General features: G+C 36.0%; 4 protein-coding genes across 4 annotated transcripts; 2 read left to right on the forward strand and 2 right to left on the reverse strand.

Moving 5' to 3' along the window:
- On the forward strand, nucleotides 1-8,015 carry LOC145227029 (uncharacterized). The gene is made up of 16 exons (XM_080092332.1): nucleotides 1-157; nucleotides 1,187-1,258; nucleotides 1,484-1,538; nucleotides 2,070-2,188; nucleotides 2,480-2,612; nucleotides 2,954-3,045; nucleotides 3,876-4,044; nucleotides 4,424-4,584; nucleotides 4,674-4,732; nucleotides 4,889-4,994; nucleotides 5,785-5,943; nucleotides 6,064-6,194; nucleotides 6,302-6,390; nucleotides 6,528-6,705; nucleotides 7,238-7,326; nucleotides 7,812-8,015. Exons 1-16 carry the CDS (start codon nucleotides 5-7, stop codon nucleotides 7,913-7,915), a joined length of 1,869 nt encoding a protein of 622 aa, XP_079948458.1. The 5' UTR covers nucleotides 1-4; the 3' UTR covers nucleotides 7,916-8,015.
- Nucleotides 8,016-8,946: 931 nt separating this feature from the next.
- On the forward strand, nucleotides 8,947-12,869 carry LOC145227062 (centromere protein L-like). Its single transcript, XM_080092334.1, has 8 exons — nucleotides 8,947-9,164; nucleotides 9,695-9,838; nucleotides 10,595-10,798; nucleotides 10,907-11,115; nucleotides 11,275-11,477; nucleotides 11,647-11,749; nucleotides 11,959-12,021; nucleotides 12,157-12,869. The coding sequence occupies exons 1-8, from the start codon at nucleotides 9,101-9,103 to the stop codon at nucleotides 12,259-12,261; spliced, it is 1,095 nt and encodes a 364-aa protein (XP_079948460.1). The 5' UTR covers nucleotides 8,947-9,100; the 3' UTR covers nucleotides 12,262-12,869.
- Nucleotides 12,666-15,955, reverse strand: LOC145227045 (2'-5'-oligoadenylate synthase 1-like). Its single transcript, XM_080092333.1, has 8 exons — nucleotides 15,753-15,955; nucleotides 15,219-15,480; nucleotides 14,888-15,075; nucleotides 14,388-14,682; nucleotides 13,838-14,027; nucleotides 13,300-13,384; nucleotides 13,015-13,136; nucleotides 12,666-12,806 (listed from the first exon to the last, which is right to left on the reverse strand). The coding sequence occupies exons 1-8, from the start codon at nucleotides 15,882-15,884 to the stop codon at nucleotides 12,668-12,670; spliced, it is 1,413 nt and encodes a 470-aa protein (XP_079948459.1). The 5' UTR covers nucleotides 15,885-15,955; the 3' UTR covers nucleotides 12,666-12,667.
- Nucleotides 15,956-17,064: 1,109 nt separating this feature from the next.
- On the reverse strand, nucleotides 17,065-21,198 carry LOC145209227 (dihydroorotate dehydrogenase (quinone), mitochondrial-like). The gene is made up of 8 exons (XM_080079500.1): nucleotides 20,579-21,198; nucleotides 20,086-20,295; nucleotides 19,452-19,651; nucleotides 19,088-19,161; nucleotides 18,692-18,879; nucleotides 18,350-18,457; nucleotides 18,052-18,205; nucleotides 17,065-17,782 (listed from the first exon to the last, which is right to left on the reverse strand). Exons 1-8 carry the CDS (start codon nucleotides 20,594-20,596, stop codon nucleotides 17,571-17,573), a joined length of 1,164 nt encoding a protein of 387 aa, XP_079935626.1. The 5' UTR covers nucleotides 20,597-21,198; the 3' UTR covers nucleotides 17,065-17,570.
- Between the last annotated feature and the right edge of the window lie 21 nt (nucleotides 21,199-21,219).

Consider the following 21,219-nt stretch of genomic DNA (forward strand, 5'->3'; position numbering starts at 1 on the left):
AGTTATGGCCAATATGGCGAGTCGAGCGTTTACTGTGGTGGCGATGTTTTTCACATTTTCACAACTTTCTACGACGTCTTCTCAAGGAGTTGATATGGGCGATTGTTTGTGTATGTGCGACGATAATGAGGGTGGTCAGTTCATCTCACCTACAAAGGTAAGAAACATTGAGGGCCAAACAAATTTGTTTTATTCTTAGAAAAGTTTTATTGTGATGCAATGCTGTTCGGTGTTGTGATTTATTCTTCTTTGAATTTATAAAAACAAAATTTTAGAGTTTATATAAATGTAACAAATCCTAAGCAAATTATAGAAAAATCATTTTACTAGGCCAGGGGTCACTAAACCAAGACCCGCGGGCCGGATCCGGTAACATTTAAAAATTAATCTACTCTACAAAGTTTTCCTATCTCGATATGTAGAATTGATATCACCCAGTTTCATTGGATTACAACGCCCAGGATTGATCCGCAGCCAGTTTGTTACGTCATAGACAAGACTACTGGTGTTAATTGTGCTAAAACAATTGCCTTCTTTTGTTACTTGTGACGTAATATACAAGCATCACCACATTTTGCTCGTAAAAAGAGACTAACTATACAATTTCACAGTCACATCTCGCATCACCACATTTGAAATGGGATTGTAGAAAGACCATATCTTGGCGTCCCTATAAAAATCAACTCGCGGGCAAAGTTTGCAAAGACGGCGCTATAGGGCATGTAAATTATGCGGCCTGCGCGATAAATTATGAAACTTATCCGGCCCGCGGTTAAAAAATTAGTGTCCCCTGTACTAGACAAACCAGATTAATTAATTACTGACCTCTCGCTTAATTAATTAATCTGCTAGTCAGGACTGCAGACATTTAGCTTTCAAAGATAATGAAAAAAAATATTTTTATTGGCGAAGAAATTCGAAACATGAAAAGGTGATACCATTTTTCAGCTTCTTATGAAAGCGTTTCAACATAACAAAAAGGTTTACCTATGACTCATAACAGTGTGCTACAAACTTACGAAGGTAACCGTTCTCCTATCTCCGGCGCGGCAACAGGAAACACACTGGCTAATGGCAGACGACATGGCAAACAAGTTGTTTTGGATGACTTATCCTGTTTCATTGCAAACACAATCTACTGACTTTGCAACAAACAAGTTGTTATCGGGTTAATGTTGTTTTGCAGGGTGGCAAGTTTCTTCAAAGCATCAAAGGACTGAAAGGTGATATGGGGCCACCTGGAGACATTGGATTCACAGTGAGCTCTATACTGATTAAAGTTTGTTTTAAAGATCAAGAAAGGATTTTTATCACATTTATTTTGCAGTTATATTTTTTTCATGATTTGCGAACCCCAAAACCTAGCAAACTCAAATATATGTAACCGATGAGATGTGGTTTGTTTAATTTATATTGACCATATATTCAACTGGTAAAGTTTGGAAACCACTTTTGTAAAGTTTACGGATAAACATTTCTTTAGGGGCTACCTGGACCACCAGGATCAGATGGACTTCGTGGACCACCAGGAGAAATAAGTACTTTAATTATTCTTTGTGGTATCTAGTAAAATTGAGTTTTACTTCAAACAAAAGTTTAACCGCAATTTTCGTTGAAGCCAACCCCCCTTAATGGTAAATATTTTTTGTCGATTTGGGTATTGGGTTTATTCCCCGATTGAAAAAACGGCGGGAAAAACTTTTAAGCTATGTACCAGGATTCAGGAACAATCACATTTACCACAGTCTCTATCAACTCTTGAGTCCAAAGAATCAATTGAGTCCCCAAAGGTTTTTACGAGACGACCAGATCTTTATGACATAATAAACATGTTTTTTCAACTCGTGTTATGTTTTAGTCTTTCATTTATATTCATGAAGAGTCGGCGTGTTTCTATTTAAGGTAAACATATCCAGCAAGCTTGAGAAGCATTGTGTTACCCAACATTTGTATGTGATAATAATAGTGTCTGTTTTTGAAAAGGCAACAACTACATATTATTTTACAGATTGTACGGTTTTTAGAAGCAGTCTGGAAAGTACTTTGTTTACAGAACGCTATTTTTTCAGTTAACAAGTCACCAGGATCAGCTGTATATCCATCATGCAAGAAACTTAGTGCTGCTGGCATTACAAAATCTGGAATTTACAAAATAAAACCAACTGGATTACCATTGCCAAAGATTAATGTAAGCTATGAATCAGAATTGCATTCTTTGTAATAGTCACAAAAATTGTAGAAAAGTAACAAATTTTGTAATTGATGGCTTTGCAACATACCATGGCCATATTTTTAAGTGAATTAAAACAGTATGGACAGGTAACTATAAATGAGATTGAAAACATGCTTCAAAAATAAGGTAAAATAAACATATTTTGTGTCGCTGTCGAAATTCGTAGGCTCATGCAATTGTTTGAAACAAAAATGTGAATATGTATTTGAGGAAAAAGAGGCATTTGACATTTTTTTATTGTATTAGGTTTTCTGTGATATGGAATCAGATGGGGGTGGTTGGACTCTTGTAGCTAGTGTTCATGAGAACAATATCTATGGAAAGTGTACTATGGGTGATCGGTGGTCAAATGATCAGGGACAGACCACAAAGTACTCTAGTAGGTCAATTGTATTTAATCCATCAAACTGAACCAATTAGGACACCAATGGACTGTCATACATTCTCATCTAAACGAAGTGCCTTAATTTATAGTTATTAGTGGGTGTAAACAAAAAATGTCCCTTGCTGACCTTAGAAAGGGTACAAACAATAAAAGCAAAATAATGAACACTTACATCTTGCCACTATTTAAGGCATACATCTATGTAACAATGATGACCTTTAGGTGAATATTTTGCTAACAGGTAAGAAAGGCTTATGAACGACAAATAAGTCTCAGTTTAAACATCCCAATTGTTAATTGTTTTACAAATAAGATAATCTGGGCAATATTTGCAGGTTTGGGAAACTGGGAGTCATTTTCAACATTTGGTTCATTGGAAGGTGCCACAAGTGATGACTATAAAAGTGCTGCATATAGTTACCTAGTGGTCAGTGCACTTATCTTAAAGCTTGCTTGCTTAAAGTTTATAGGATAACCTTTTTCTGTATACTTTCCACAATTTTACACTTCATTGAACTTTTCCAAATCTAAAACCTAATCACTTTTCATACCACAAATTATGACTGAAAAATATAGTTTGTATTTGGAAACAAGAGTGCAATTTGGTACTTAGATAGAAATATGCAATTGGCCAAAACAATTCACTTGGCCAAATGATCCAGCACACCTGACCCATATACATACATTAAAAAACGTCCTGGGTTTTAACCCCGTGAAAAAAATGGATGCAAATACACAAAAAAACGTGTTTGTGGCCCCCATTGATTGTTTTCAAATAAATATTTGGCAGTCAACATGTTCAGATTATTTTGTGTTTATAAATGTGTTTTAGAATCTTGTTTATTACTAAAAGTAGTTGTAAAATACAATTTAAACTTTCAAGATCACATTATTCATCCCCAATACTCACATTACATTCTACTTAATGTGCATCGACTAGTTTAAAGTATATACTGATGGTTATAAAACCCTTAAAATGCTTGTGGTTTGATTTTTTTAAATCATGTAAGCAGTGTTTTTTTAAGGTGTTTTGAGGGACCGAAACGGTCCCCCAAATTTCTTCAGCGGTTTCCCAAAATTTGCCAGTAGCCTAATAAATAATTCGTTTAAGCAAATATGGCTATTTTTTGGTATTTAAATGAAACACGTGTGGTCACCCAAACCAAACCTTAAAAAAAAACCTGCATGTAAGCATCTTCGTGGATATAAGATAAATCTTTGAGATCACCATATTGTTTTTATACTTGATGTTTGAAGGCAAGTGATGTAATGCTTTGGCATGTCCCCAATGATGTTAGTATATCACAATGGAGCAGTCAAGCATTTTTAAAATACTACACCAGTTCGGGATTTTTAAGTTCTTATGGTGGAACATTGCAGATCTTGTATTCCAAACATTTTCCCCTAAAAATGAACAACGCATCAGGTGAGAAGCTGAAACAACATTGTAATTATATGTCCAAAAATATGTTAGGTGAGGCAAAGCTTGATCTTTGATTTGATTGTTGGATTTTAAACTTTGCCTAAACTTGTTTATTTTTAGCTTTTCCTTTAGGAATTTTTTTAAATTTAAGCCACAATTGTTGCAAAAGTAAAGTACAGCACTGGCCAAATTACATTACCATTTTTCTCAATCTAACAAAAACTGAAGTACTAGACTGCTGACCTTGTTATGACCCAGAGTTCTTTCCCTGCTTTTATTTTATACTGCAAAGTGCAAGAGTCTGTTTTAGGATTTTATTACATATAGAAATAATTGTGCTGCTATGAAAATTGGACTATCTACTTTTCTTTGTGCTGTGAAGGTGACCTGACTCCAGGAATGTCCAATCTTATGCAGATAGTCAATGATACTGCTGCCAATATTGCAGCTGGTATTTCTGGTTTTTATTCATATCGCTTTGATGACTCTGCGTACATGAGAATCAGTGATGGTGGCAATGACATGTATGATGATGGAAATAGGGTAGGAAAAAATGTGCTATTGTGTAGCAATATATAGAATCGGAAGAGCATGTAGAGTTTGATAGTAAACATATTATTTTATGTCATTAGGTGCACTATCAAATTGGTAATGAACATTGGAAACCTGTTCAATATGGCAAAACTTATTAGTAAGTAAAACCTTGCTTTGCTATCAATAAAACTTAGTTTACTATTAAATGAACCCCAATACCTTGAATGTGGTCTTTTCGGGGTTTAGGCCCATTTTTAAACTGGGTTCATCATGTTACTATGTACGTTAAGATGCTATCTTGAATGTTTTTCAGTGACCTTGGGTCTGGGACACAGGTTAGTAGTATAATTAATCACCCATTTATTATGCTGATGTGGATTGGAAACAGTGGGGGCTCTGTGGATACCTTTGGTATTAAGGTTTGTATTTGTCATAGTCTATTTTAAAAAATACTTAATTTTGATAATAATATTTCTTTCTTGTTGCTCATGAAAATCGTAATTTAAGAATTGTAATGGAGTTTTGGCATGGGTAGGATTTGATGTTTGTTTTGTGTCTCATTGCAATCAATGAGGTCAATTTTGCCTTTATGGAACTGTTCATTTCAACTCATCAGATTCCACTTGGTTGATGCAATGGCGCTTAAGTTTGTTGCTCAGGAATGTGCAAGTGGTCGAGACGGGATTAGAACAGTCAACCTTATAAACACAACGCAGTCACAAATATATGAGTACCAAAGCCGCAACGGCAAAAATCGGCTCCTAAATACGATATTTAAATGTTCATACTTCAAGTAAAGCATACATACACTTACTGATTTGAATCAGCTTTGATCAACACGATATTTTGTTCAATGTGTGAAGCCGCACAAGCGTCTTGAAAGAGCTTTAGATTGGCGACTACACTGACGTTAAAGTAGAAATAAGGTTTTGTTAAAAAAGATACACACAAAGGAGTAGATAAACTTTGGAAAATTTTAAAATTCTGCACTTAGACAAAAGTTTTTTTTTTGTTGAATCCCACTTACGATTTGTCGCTTTGTCGCATTAAATGGTTTTTAATCTAACACGTAGGAAGGTTGAAGCAAGTTTTCTTCACATTTCGTTCAAAAAAGTGCGGACCACAACATATAGAAAAAAATTAAAATCCACAATTTGCAACACACCTACACAAACCTTGTGCTATTTTTTTTTACCTTATGTTTTCCAGGTACAATCTGGAACTGGGGCGGACAGTGGTGGTTTAACAGCGTCCTACAGCTCTCAGTTTGTGTACAACAACATAACATGCCGCTATGAATCTTACAATGTTTATGGTGTGGCTGATCCATCAATTTGTGAAGTGTATTTTGCCTGTCACGATGTAACGGTGGGTTTTATTATTTTTGCAAGGTTTTAAGTTCAAAAATCGGACTGTTTGTTTGTTTTTTCGTGCTACATTGTTCCCCGGAATACGATTAAATATATAAACATGTCATCATTTGTTTAGAACTGGGGATCACAACCATTTAACAACTTGGTTCGAGGCTCGTGGAGTTCGTCAACTGATAACTTAGTTAACAGCGTAAACATCGACGGAAGCCCTCAAAATGTCCTCATGGGCTACATGCTTCTTTCCAAGTAGGTTTTTGAGGCCTCACTAAAGCATTGTTGCATTGGTTTCAAAACCGAAACGCCATCACGCATACTTAATTCTCATTACAATTTCACTTGCTGATTTTTTTCAGGGGAAGTGGAGTGCAAGTCAGAGAAACGGAGGTCGCCTCTTCCATACGATTACTTTTGGGTGGATTGGCAGGAATGGGCACAGTTGCTGGTTCGATCGCTGTTCATGTTTTTGTTACCTTCACCCGTGTGATAAAATAGTAGAAAATATACCACTCTATTGTCGCGTCCAGGAGAAACAGAAGGATTATTAAAAACTTTAAATCACAAAAACATCTTGTCTTGTAGATGTAGACTGTTCAAGACCTGAAAGTATCAGCGCTAGTGTCTCCTACATCACGGGAAATAACGATGACGTCATGGCCCGTATTCCGCCTAACCAGAAGGCAAGAGTAACTCCTGGTTACATTCACTTCCGACCTGTTGACCCGATGGGCATGCCCAACGCTCTTTGCCCTGGTGTAAAGTAAGTCTCACATTTTGATCGAAACCAAGAGCACGGCCAGCACTTCTTATTACAGATGCTTAACGGCCATGTAGTTAAAATGATATAAAACCATGTAAGACATGTGTACAGAACGGCTTGTCATGTCCTCCGTTTATTTGCACGCCACAAAGTGAGCTAATAGAGCAGAAGTTTTGAGTTATAGAGAATGTTACATTAATGTAGAAAGTTTCTAGCTTCATTTTTTTTTTATCTTATACCAATTTAAAGTGGCCAAAATGGGTTGATTGCAACGTCAGTGCTTATAATGCTGTATTTGCCCTGTCTATTCGTTGTTTTGCAGAAATCGAACGGTTGACCTTTGGTCCATGTGGCTTAAAAAAATCCTTATTTGGATATGCTTGCTTAACAATAATATTTCGCGTTAAAATAGTAAAAGTAATCTGACATCTTAGGTTAAGTCGATAAACTCCTTTTATGTAATTCAATGTCAAGCATGTTTTGAGTCTTCTTTTATTTTATGATGCAAATATATATGTGTTTTGTTGTGAAGATCATCTGCTTGTCGTCAGCAGTCGGTATGCATCGGAGGAATCAAGACACCTCCAGGTCCATTATCTGACACATGTGGCGATTTTTCAGGTAAGCTTTCTAGTCAAATTTTGTTTGTGAGCGAGAAAAATGAAAGCTCACCTTCGCTATTCAGTAAAGCTACTACACAAGTACTTACAGTACAAAACCTTTGTTAAATACCGATGGATGGCGTAAAGAGCGCAGTTATTTAAATTAACCGTAAGACAGGGATAGGGACTTTATTTAACACAAAGAACTAGGTTTCAGGTTGTTAATATTATTATTACTAAACCTCAGACAAACCCTACACGCCCTAACCTCCGGATTTTTTTTACACAAACTGCATTAAAAATACTTGCGTGCGCCACTTACCGGGGTTTAGCAAACTTATGTACTGTGAGTTCATTAGTAGCTCTACTAGGCTACCTTGCTATCCAACCTGTAAATGTGAGTAGTTTTTGTTTGCTATTTTGTACAGGGCGGTCGAAACAAGCCGCAAAACAGTACGATTACAAACCACAAATAATCCTTTTGAAACTTGTACGTTTGTCTAGGTTGGCGTGGTGGGGCAAACGACAACCCGACAGACACAACGCCAGATGGTTCGGCAAGATCCAAAAATGATGTCAAGTCCACGATTCTTATATTTACCCGCTAGTCAGCCATATGGAAAACATGTTCTGTTTAATTAATTGTCATGTTTCTTGTAATTGTCTGTCGTTGTTGTGTTTGTTGGCGAATGAAGTTTTTTTAAATCACGTTGTGTTGCCGTATACAATTTGGAATATCAAAGAAGATCACAATAGCCGTTAAATGAAGGTTGTAACACAAAAGTAAGATTTTAAAAACGGAATGCGTACCTGAGGTCAAATTGGAAACGCCCGTTTATGCCTAGGAACAACAGTTTTTGTGAAAGAAAGAAGTGAAAACATTCGTTTCTCCCATAATTACGTTCATTTTTCTCTTTCGGAAAAGGTTGTGCTACCTCTTAGCCGGATTGCCATGATTTGTTGACCGAAAAAGGGTACGATCAGGAACAGTTAGTGATTTTTCTCTTTTTACCAAAACAGTTTTTAAAATAACTTAACTACTTCATTGTGCTATTGGATAAGGTGGATAAGAGTTTTTTTGTTATTTTATGAACTATTGGATAAGAGGTGCAAAACCTTTTCGCATTTGTCAGCATCAGACTTTCGCTCCCTTTTTTCATGGATTACACACATTGTACCTACAAGCATGGGCGCCGCCACGTAGGGGCAAGAGGGGGCACTTGCCCCCCCCCTTGGAATTTTAGTGTACCTCAATTTAACATATTTAGCAGCAAACCTAATTAAATTGGCAGCGCGGGGATTTGTGACATCGTTCAATGCTTTAACTTTTAGTCAACTCAATTGTGAAGTACACGATTTATGGCTTCATATGTAACAAATTCTTGATGCGGTAAACTATCAGCCAAAATTTGCCCCCTCTTGCAAAATTTTCTGCCGGCGCCCATGCCTACAAGGGTCGAATAGCTGGACGTATGTGGCTCGTAATATACTTTTCCATCTAGAAGTCAAAGTAATGAAAACTCTAGAAGCCAAAACGTAGAAAAAGAGCTTTTACTAAACGCCTTTTAATATTCTATGCTTGTACTATATCTGCATACATCTGTAAAATAATTATTTTTATTGTGTGCTGATATAGTTTTGGTTAAAGTACCGTTGGTGTTTACAGACCCGCGAAGAATAAATCGGAACTGCAATTTCATTTTGTGGAATAAATTGGGTTAATTTGCTGTGCAGTTTGAAATTTGTGCTTAAAATCGTTTCATTTGTCAGATTTCAACCAAACTTTACAAACTATGAGCGGAAAAAACAAGGCTAGTGACCCCCAGCATCAATCAGCCAGCAGGAAATCAGTTTTTGGTAACTTGTTTTATGGTATATTACGTACATTTTCGCATGACGTTATCATATGACCTCAACTGTGTTGCGACGTAAATTCATGATTTTGTGACGCCATTTACATATGTGCGTACGATTGTTTACCAGACCCAAAATGAAATGTGAAACCTATTATCTAGTTCTACATAGTATATATACACAAAGTACAAACACCCAAAAGAAAAGTGATGGTATTATAAATTATATTGCGTAAACAATTTAAACTTGTTTACAATATTTCTTCATAAATTTAGTTTTTCTTCTAAGAGTTTATGTATGATTTTTATGAATTTCCATTCAGTGTTTCGGCATTGGAAATGTTTGCTTGAACTCTGCTGGTTAAGGTTTTCTTTGTTGTTGAAACTTGAAACTATCCAAGGTCTCCCTGGCAAAATCGTTCTCCTAAATCTTGGATTTGATTTGATTAAAAACCCTAGAAATATGGCTACAAAGTCAAAAATAGTTAAAAATGGATAAACAGAAAGACTGTTGACTAATAAGTGTTGTTATAGGATCTGCAAAAAGATCTGTTATGATGTCAAAGATGACGCCTTTCACAACTGTTCGACGTAGACATGTAATGACAGCACAAAGGGTTGCAAGAAGAAAAAGCCAAATAAAACAACAGCCTGAAAAAGTGGATACAACATTAAATGGTTGCCGTTTGGTTTATTGATTTTACTATTCATGCTGGGTTTTTTCTCATATCTGCTGTTATGCACCAACACAGTGTGATATATATAACGTAGCCTTAAGGCAGGGGCGGGCAACATACGACGGGATTTTGAGCGGCCCGCAGACAGTTTCAGGCTTACATGATAATGTAGCCCGCAGCCACAGTCTGCCGCAATCCCCCACTACTTGCTTACTGCATCAAATTATAGTTGTAACCGACAGTAACGCTCCCCAATAGAAAAAAAAACTTGCCCGTCATTGTTACCATTGCACCCTATGTCCATTGTTACAACATAACTGCCAACCATGAATGTGACCTGCTTTCACGGTTTCCTTTGTTTCCACATGTGTAGCCTAGTTAGTGTTTCAGCAGTATCTAAGTCTGTGGTGTATGCATTAAATTTGCTGTGGTGAATAATTTTATGTTATATCAGTTAGATTGTTTGGAGTGGACTGTATTGTATTTGTGATGTTCTTGAATGTATTTGGTTTAGGTGGTCAAAAATCCGTTTTAAATCACTGGATAAATACGCGATTAATGTATCGATTCAGGAATCTGGCCCGCCAAGTACTTATTTTCCCATATCAGGCCCGCCGACTGGAGAAGTTGCCCGCCCCTGCCTTAAGGCATGAAGTATGAGTCAAAAAAAGTTGGCCTACCCAAATATTCAGTGGATATGGACATTGTTTGTTTTTTTAAAAGCAAAAAGTTTATGGGTGTATGTTTAATTTAACAGATATTGTCAATAAAACATGGCATGTGTTTTGCTGTTCACCACTGCACAAATTTAACAGCAACCCAAAATCGTTGCAACAACTGTCACGACTGCTATCATCTGTGCTTGCTGTTGAAACCTCCAGGGTTGGGGGAATTGCTACCAGTGAGGAAATTGGAACTAAAGCAATTTTTTCAATTGCCCAGGGTATTGCAATTACTGAAGGTTAGTGATTGAAAACTTTGACTTTCAGACATTAGAGATTTGCGAGACACCCTAATTGGTAACAGCACAGGCAAATTTGGATTCATGGTGGCTTCATATATATTATAGATGATCAACCTGCCATCAAAATCACAGTAAACACTAAGGACAGAAATAATGTTGCCGAAATGTTGCTTTGCTCCCTGGCAAGTGGAGATCTAATTGGGGATGCTAGCAACAACAGTTGTACTGACCTGAAGGAAAAATTTACAGTGCTGCCTCTGATTCTCTACAAAGGAAACCAATCAACAAAAAATGTTATGTTTAATTGGTTAAAGGTACAAAACACACAATGAAATCTGGTAATATGTCTATTATTTACAAGTTAGTATTTGGATGCATCCAACTTGTAAGATATTGTATGATTTTTTTGAAAAAAAAGGGTTTTGTTAAATTCCACTTACTACATTTCCTTGGTTTAATTTTGTTTCTTGCAGACTGAATTTGACTGCATAATAACCAAGGTTACATTTAACTCTCTGTCACTTGCATGGATGTTGGGTATGTGGTCTTGCATGACTGATAGTGAAGAGGCATGCAAACCAATCAGTATAACATGGAAAATTCCTATTCAACACACAGGTTTGGATTGCATTGAATCCAAATTTGAACCAAGTTCAATTGAAACACTCTGGAATGCGTAAGTTGTGTTTAAACTTGAATTGTTTTGCTTTAAGCAGTTAGAAATTCATATGAGTGTTGAGTTAAAGATTTTATGCAGAATATGACAAGTATGGAAAATGTGTAGAATTCGATATCTGTAGAGAATGATGATGAGTGTCTTCTGTTTAATTTAATCTTTTTTACAGATGCCACAAAGGTTCAGATGACATTGTTTTAGTAGAAGAAGTTCAAAGCCTAATCAATGGTTTACAAGAACATCTTCTTCGACACTTTTGCATTAAGTTTCAAGTAGGCTTTTTAATCACTTTTTTGACATGAAATTCATACCTCAAAACACAACTATTTTGAATTGTATTACCGCACCCCTTTGCTTCGATGGTTGTTCATTTTAGGCCTTCATAGCATGTTATTTTTAGAGATTGGATGAAACGCTTTCTTTCAATACAACTTTTTAGTAGTGGCAACAAAGGTTTTTATTTATATGTGATTAATTTCAGGCCCTTCCATTGCAACAAGTGTGCTTTACAATTGCCAACATTCATGCAGATGGAAAAATTAAGGTGATTTCCTAAAAATATGTATTGTTCTATGGTAAAAAATTTATGTGATAAAATGCTAATCATACATTTTTGGGTATATTCACTACTGTAATGTTTCTAATCAACACACTGATTTTATTACAAATATATTTTTAGATTTTATCACCGGAGCATGTTCACACTGTTTTATGTCATATGAATAACCTTGCCCTTGAACTCTTGGACTGGCGGGTTGAAAAAAGTGATGAACAATCTATGTAGCGTTTTTCCTGTTTGATTAAAAATTTTCTTTTTTTGTCCTTGTTTTCACCAAGAGTTTTACCTGAAAACACTTTTCTTTCAAAATGCTCTGTTTTTTATTACCAATGGCTGGTTTTGTTCTTTTAAATTAAATCTTATGCATGACAAACCAACCACACTTGTCTGTATGTTGGGATCTAAACGTATTTGGTCCTCAACTTTTATAGGACATCTGTATTACATGTGTTCTTTCATTTATTTTTATTTTTGATATGCCACCACTGAATGAGTTAAAAACTATTTGTGTTATCATTGGAATGTGTTTTTATTTCTTTAGTCAATTAGTTCAAAATATAACAATGCAAATATGTCTTTTTGTAACCTTTGACAACAAAAACACCCATCAACATAAATTGCATAAAAAATGTCATTTCCATTGACCAAGTTTTATTCCCTTGAACAGCGGCTTTTGTAGACTGACTTGAGCGACGTAGGCTATCTCATCCCATGTGTTGCTACTTTCACACACATTGTTGTTGGGATTAGCTGGATCCACCACAACTGGTCTGCATTACATTTATTTCTCATTTTATATTTTTAGTGCAAAAAAAATAAAAAGCAGAATATGACTTGCTTTAGTTGTTAGTAACAGCATTTTGAAAATGGCTTAGATTTTTGTATGCTCACCCGAATTCAGCAACTTTTTTAATGTTACGTTTTTGGTCGAACAAGAATATCAACTTGTGAATCAAAACAAATCAAGCACAGCTTTACCGTGGACTTTGTAGAACCCGTTGCAGCAGGTGATTTTTGCGTGTGTAATTTTCTGTCCATGCAACACAAAGATTCTCATAATCCACCAACGTTTGTAGAACGGCAGCGAGGCCATGTCGAAGCTGTTTATAAGAGTTAGCAGTTTCAGATTTGCAAGAAATGTCGTAAAGCATGTATAAACCGTACAAAAATTTTGAGATACCTTCTCATGCATTTACTTTTCCAAAAGGCGATTTTGCTTTAACGATCGGATTTTTACGCTTTGGAACGTGAAGTGCGACTTACTTTAAAATAAATTGGCTTTCCCGCTTTCTCCCATGTGTGAATGACAATCAGCTCTAAGGTATAAGAGTTTGGTAAACGTCGGTGCCTGAAAAAGAGGCGTTTAGCAATAAAACTAAATCGCGCCTACGAAAGTCGCACGATTGTGTCTTGTAAGCCACGTGGTTTGGATTTTCTCTTTTCCTACAAAAATAGGTTTAGCGGCATTGCAAGCTACTGTAATGAAATCCTTATGATCGACCGACTGAGTCACTTTAGAATTCAGTTTAAAACAATGACATATTTCCACATTGAGGTGTTGTTGGTCCATTTTTCTATATTGAGATGTTGTGGGTTATTTCACTGGAAGAGTAGACTACATTATTTCGTCTTCTCTTTCAACATTATTTTGCACTGACGGTCGGATTCGAAGTAAACACCGTAATATTATGGTCACTCTCCTACCAGTTAAGCTACATATTATGCCAAGGGATGCAGTGACAAATTTGGTGAAGCTAACAAGTGACGTATTTCCCCCATTATAAAAAATGGGGTAGGCTACTTGTTGAGTGACGTTGCATCACCAAAAGACGTCATCCTCCAGTGTTTGACGAGTCGAATCAGCTGACGTAACTTGGTGGACCGTCTCCTCACAAAGTCGATTTGCAACTGAAGCAAGCTGGAATTAAGCAGTTGTATTTCCAAAGGATTTTTGCTGTTAGCAATCATTTCGTACACTTCTTTTTTGTCGCCTTAAAACGAATAGTTTGTTTGTTACATGTTTATTCGTTGTGGACGAGAAACGACGAAAAGCCTTCTATTTGCAATGAATCCGCCTTCAAGCTGCCTGTTCTATTCATAACTCGTTTAATCGTTATTTTTAACCAACTAAGTCGGTGACTTCAATTTAGTTTAGCCCTTTCTAGGTGGGCGAATACCGCTGAAGTTTCTTTCTCTACATAGTGAACACAAGTTACTACAATTTTGTTTCCGTATTGGAAATAATTTCAACAAACATGTATTCAGTCAGCGTGATAAAGTACAGATAAGGTAGCATTGCAAACGCGCATGTTTGACGTATAAATCTTTCTTTTTCCAAAAACACTACTTACCCATACTCGGTGCAGAACCAAGCCAATCGTGACTCGGCATCAAATCGACGTGATGAATATGATCGTCCTTGTAGCACTTATACTGAAACCTCAGCGAGTGCTTTGTGAGTTTACTGATAAGAATGCGAGTTGCTAGGGGCGACGACTGAATATGTAGTTTGACTTCATTTAGGCAGGTACGAAGTTGCGAGTCGAGGTACTTGTGCGCCCCTAGCGACAGGAAATTTGGAATGAACATAACCATGTCAAGATCAGAGTGACCTTGAAGACACGTGTCTTTGCCGTAGGATCCGCCCTGTCACAAATATCCCATTAAAGTAACACTTTTTTTAAACTGGGAAAAAATCAGTTTTTTTTAAATGCCTTTGACATTTTTTTGAACAATAGGTAGCCTAAAATTGTTTTTAAACCCTGTGAGGTGGCATTTTTTGTAAACTTATGCTTTCGCCATCTAAAGTAAATTTCAATGACCAGCATTTTTTAGCGATGACCATTCTTACCCGTATAACATGAGAAACTTGAAAAGGCAATTGCTCGAGAAGAAAGTCCACTAGGATGTTTACTTCATTGTTGCATTCCAAACTACACGAGAGTGGCGGAATCAACTCGTGACGTACGTAATCGTCGACGTAACCAGGTCCGAGGTGTTCTAGTATGTTCCAATCGTGTAGACGCAAGGCAAGAGATCCTGCAAAAACGAAAAACACGGAAACGAAAGTGAGAATGATTTTGCAGGTTATCCACGCATTCGCAGCATGGGGACGATGAAAGCTGTTTTCTCCATGTTTAACTGATTAATAAAACAATCAAAAAAAATGAATTCGGCTTTACCCTTGGTTTGTGTAGTGAATCGGTGCTGTTCTCGCTCGTGTTGCTCCCTTCCGTGCACGCCCCCTAGTGTTTTACCGCACAATCGGCACTTGGTAGCGGCACCTGATGCAACAAAGCGAGACAATCGTGGTTTAGAAACTTCCCAGAAGCTGTCTTCCTCGACATTTTCAATTGGACGAAGCATTTTCGAAGCTTTTGGTGCGGGAGGTTTGAAAAGATCAGGCAAGTGTTCTACCGGTGAATGCTCTGTGCTGATATGTTCCTGTAAAAAATGCATGTAAAAAATGGTATTGTATCTTTAATCTTATCTGATTTAAGTAAACTTCTTTAAACAATCAAGCCTAAAGTTCGTACTTACAAGCTTGCAGTCCAATAAACATAATTATTCCAAAAAATCGGAAGCTTTATATAGCCGCTTTTACTATATGTTACAATGCTATCAATCTGTTACGTGCTTGGTAAAATGTTAGGTTCCATTCCACCTGGGTATGGTCCCACTTAGTATATGATTTCAGTTCAAAAATGTTAAAGTACTTTCATTTTTCTTGCAAATATCTCGTTTCCACACTTGTCACAAACACTTCTGTCGAAATGACGGCGTCGCATATGCATCGTCACGCCGGAATGACTCCCGAAGTATTTTCCACACCTGTTGCATGGATACATCCTTCTACTTTCAGCAATCCTAACAATTTGAATAGTTGTGTCTCTAAAAGACACATTTCAACAATGAAAACATTTTAAGTTTCATGTCAATAGACTTATATGCAACTATTTGTCACTAGACTGATTATGATACTATCTTCCTAAACGTCAAATAACAAGCTTTCCATTAGCAAAGAAGTTTATGCAACGGGTAGACCAATTTCCTGTTGCTTGATTACTACAAGGTGGCCTGAAAACAAGGTCGTCTCCGCTGCGCTAACAACCACTCGTGTAAGCTCCGCATTGCTGAGTACTAGATTGATGTCGAATACGTGTGATTTCGGGTTGTTTTTAAAGCGATGTCATTCCATTGTTTTCTTTTGACGATTGATTTGAAATTTGACCCAATGAGGTCTTTTCAACAGCGAAATGACAATTTAAGGGCGGGGAATCAAATGTCGCTGTTTAATTTTCGACCATACATTCTTATCCAGGATGCGTAGGGGAACCCCCTGTACCTAAATTATTGAAATTTTGTATTTTATTGTATTAATTTTGAAACCGTGCATGAAAATGGTACATATCAGTAAACGGCTGCAAAAACCGGGAAACGAATTTGAAAAAAAACTTTTCTAGCTAAAATATTTAAATAAACAGATAAAAACTGAATGTTTGGTTGCCCTAGATTTCTTAATAATTGTGCTTTTTAGTAGAAAGCGTATAGTATAAACTTTTACATGTCTTGTGGTATTACTCGAGTTTTTCTGACTTGCTAAAACTACGCTGTTAAAATCCAAACCTTGCAAACGCATACAGCACTAAGCATAACGAGTAAATTTTGATATCAACGATTTCTTTTTAAACGTGTTTCACCCAAGGGTGCACAAACGCGACGAATTTTAAGGTTATTTTGGTTTACAATTTATAAAAGGAGCATGTTATTGTTCAAGCGCGACAGCATGTATCCAATAAGCTTAATAAGGTATTAAAAATTGTCAAGTGTCAAGTGACCTACAATGCACAGTCAAAACATAACTGATAATAACACTAAAACATGCATAGTGGAGCCTGCACTTGGATTAAAGTTTCGAAATGCGCAAACTCGCATCAAAAACAATAATAACTTTCGACTTTGTGAGTTTATATTTGCATGTTGTTAAACCTAACGAATGGCAATATTCTTAGCAACGACGTTACAATGTCATTTTGAGGTCACATTTATTGTGGTAAATAATACTGGTAATACGTAAGGTTAAGAAAAACAGGAGGAAACGCAAGTATTAAAACTATTACAGAACGTAATGTTCTAATATTATACATATTTACCCCAGTCATAGTACCACTGGTATTGGTACTGTACCAGTCCAACTTATCGAACTTCTCCTCTAAACGATACCATTAGGTAAATTCGGTAGATTGGGTTAAATGCGCTGCAGCAACAAGGTCATTAAAAAGCGAAGAGTGGCCGCTTTATGACGTGTTTACAGAATAGTAGAAGCTCAGGAGTATTGAGCTCAAGAGAGTTATGTGACATTGGTCAAGCATAGTGATGCCAGTTAAGTGGAACCAATTCAAAGATGCTCTTTCGCCTACCAAACAGAAAACAGAAACTAACAATAGTCAAAATTGACATTGCGCATTCCATATAACTTACTCAGCATAAACATAAAAAATACAAACATGATTTTTGGGGAAAAAAGTTACGAATTATTGGTGCACAGCACCAATTGCTTGTGAAATATTTTCGTATCCATCCTTGTGCAAATGTTCAACCAAATCTTTTTTCATATTGGTCAGTACAGGTGGTCCCCCATATACTAAAGCTGTATAAATTTGCACCAGTGAAGCTCCTGCCTTGATTTTTTCATACGCTTCTGTACCGTTTGAAATTCCACCAACCCCAATAATGGGAACTTTACCTGAAATTTTTAATACAGCGAATTATTGAGATAGCAAAAACCATTAAAAAAAACAAACAATTCCCTTAAATCTTTAACAAGCATGCATTAATCTTGAAGCCCTTAAAAACCTACAAATAATAATTCTGGTCCTTGAACGTTTTTTTGTTTGTTTTAGAGTAATTCACACAACCCTTTTTATGGGCAGGCAAGGTTTAAATATGACCAATCACAACTACCCGATAAAGTAAAAACAGGCCATTACATCAAACTATTTTAACATAATTTACCCTCTGTAAGCTGGTACATTTCACTGATAAGTTTGGTTGAAACATCTCGAACAGGTAAACCAGAAAGACCCCCAACCTCTTTTTTGTGGACACTTCTCAGGGATTCTGGTCGTCTAACAGTTGTGTTGCTGACAATCAGTCCTTCAACGTTGCACTAAAACAAACAAAATTGCTTTGGTTAACATGGAGTTCAAATTGTACAATAAATCACCAGAAGGTTAATGCAGTTGGTTAGAATCGTATCACTGCTATCAGGCACACACTGACAGGTAAATGCAATTAACAGACTGCAGGTCACCTCTAAGACAACTTTTGCTATGTCTTGCTTGTCATCATCAGAAAGGTCTGGGGCGATTTTTACCAAAACAGGGGGTTTGTTTACTAACTTGTCTCTTTCTTGCAGAATCTAAAAAGTTAATATATGATAAACACAAGAAAGCATAAGAGGATTTTTAGTTCAACAATGATTTTATTTTGATATTTTGTTTGTTCCAAATGATGTTTGAAATAACTTATTTGAAACTGAATGCTGTCTTAATTACTAAAGTCATTAATTCAAAATATTAGTAACAATGATATGTTGAACTTTTAGACTTTACAAAGATACAGAAAAATCTTGCTAAACTTTTATACAACTTACTGCTTTACATAATGTCTCTAGTCTTTTCTTCTGTTGAAGGTTTCTGAGTCCAGCTGTGTTTGGACTTGAAACATTGATGACAATATAATCAGCATATTTCCCAAGTTGCCTCACTCCTGTTATGTAATCAGCTACATCATCAGTTGAAGTTTTGTTTTTCCCAAGGTTGACTCCTAAGACTATGTTTCCTATGAGACAAAAAAGGTGGACTTAAATGATATCTTTGTTGCTTTTTAACAAACAATATGACAGTTTTGTATTCTAAACTTGTGTGAAATATCAAACTGGCCAAATAAATTAAAATTTGATGTTTAGATCTGCTAAATGCTTGTTTTATGTTAGCTATTAGCTTTTGCAGGCAGTAAACTACAAATGTACAATATTTTCTTTTAAAACCTCTGCATTGGTGTTGATCAAATTTGTTCAGCCTATGTTTTGCAGCTTCTTGTCCACAACTGTTAAATCCATATCTGTCAAATCATGTAACACATTTGTTGAAGAGTCAAGACAGTGTAAAATAATTGGAAAGATTGGGATCCCTGTTGGGGGCTTGTTTGGTCACTAACGTTTGCCCACACAAGAATTGTGTGTACTTTTTCTTATGTTATCCAAAAGGGAAATAAAAATCTATGTATGATGCATAAAATGACAAATATATTCGAATGCTATTTAATTTAAGTTATTCTTAACACAACCCCAATTAAATAATACTTTTGATACAAAAAAGTATAAACAAGAGAAAAGTAAGTAACCTGCTGACCTATTAATAACAGCTTTGTCTTCATATAATCTAAATACTCTTGGTTTAGGATTTCCAATTTGTGGTAAAGGTGTAACACTGCCTACTTCAATAAATCCAAATCCCATGTTAGACAATCCGGCCATGGCTTCAGCATCCTTATCAAAACCAGCTGCAATTCCCACTGGATTCTGAAATTCCTTGTTCCAAATGACCTGTCTCTAAATACACATTTTAAACTTTAACACAAACCACATATATATCTCTGCTGAGTTATTGCCTTGTTAGGATTAAGGAAAGTACAGAAAATACAAAACAATTTTGCACCTTTTGCACCAAAATTTAATATTTATTTTCGGGCCCCATGTAGTCTTGCTAACTACAAATTACTTTTTACTTGGCATAAACAATGCAAGTAAATATAAAGCGAACCAAAGGAAATATAAAATGCACATGGCTGGGCACATTTGACCTTCAAATGAAAAGTCATGGTTGAATTGCACTTAAAGATATACAGCATAGGTTCATAATCCTTTAGCTCAGTAAATGCTGCCATCAGTAAAATTTTAGGATAATCTGCTTTTATGTGTATTTTAGTCCATGAAAGGTGGCCTCTATTGCTCTGTGCACAGGTAAAATAAGTTAAAATACTTACAAGTGAAGGGTCGTCATGATGTTTTCTACCAGGCAATAAATTCCAGGCCAGGGCCTTTACTGCTGCTTTGTGTGCTGTTTCGGCATCAAGAACTTTGTGTATCAGTGGCATGAAACAGTTGGCATAAAACTTTTGATTTTCAGTGTAGATCTCATAGCAACAGAAGGTACCAAGTCCTCCCACAACCAAACCAAAGCCTTCTAATAATGCCTGAATACAAATGTCCATGTTTGGTAGGGTAATAAACCGGACAAAAAACATTATTGCACTGTACTTTAATTAGTAGAGCAACTGTGGCTCTAAAATGGAAACAATAAGTGAAAAACAAACATGAGCAAATGAATTTTATGATATATATATAGTAATCTTGTGAATTGCATGGGGTTTGTTAATGCCTTGTAACCCATTATTTGACATTTGTTAGGAATAAACAATGAGTAATTGCATAATCTGGTTTAATATCAACATGTCTTATTAACAAACATATTTTTACCTTTAATGGTGGCTTCATGTTGTGTGACCTGTGTCTTTAGAAAATGAGGTGCTCAAGAATTCAATTGTTGTTTTAAAACCGGTTTAAAAACTTATAAAAAAAACACATGAATAAAAAGCTTTTTATAGGAAACCAGATTGGGCTTTATCATCTAAAACTCATTTTTTTCTCTTTGTTTTGTCCAAAGTACAACCACAAGCAAACGCCATTAAAATACACAAAACATGACACTTTCACTGTTTTCAAATTTCCACACCACGCTCAAATATACGGTAAACCCCCTAATCAAAACTCTCTGACACAAAAATCGTAATAAACAATCTAAAAATAAAAACATATTTCTCAACGATTTCGGCATTTTCTTCGTAAAAAAATATGTAATAAAATTTGTATGTGTGTGTGTTTGGTTTTTCACCACCTAAACTATCTGACAGGTTGTCTTTTTAAGTTAATACCCTCTTCTTTTCCCTGACACGGGTGCCCTATTTACCCGATAGTAAACCGCTTGTTATTGTGTTAAAAACATAATGTAAGCCGCCATTGATTGTAAGCAACATGCTGTGATGTTAGCTACTAGCGTTTCATAACACTTCTTTCTGTTGCTGCTGAGTAGGGCAGTGGGCTTGAGACATAATTATTGT

The sequence above is a fragment of the Phallusia mammillata genome, chromosome 1 (genome assembly GCF_965637545.1).
Source record: "Phallusia mammillata chromosome 1, kaPhaMamm4.hap1.1, whole genome shotgun sequence".
NCBI classification, from domain to species: Eukaryota; Metazoa; Chordata; class Ascidiacea; order Phlebobranchia; family Ascidiidae; genus Phallusia; species Phallusia mammillata.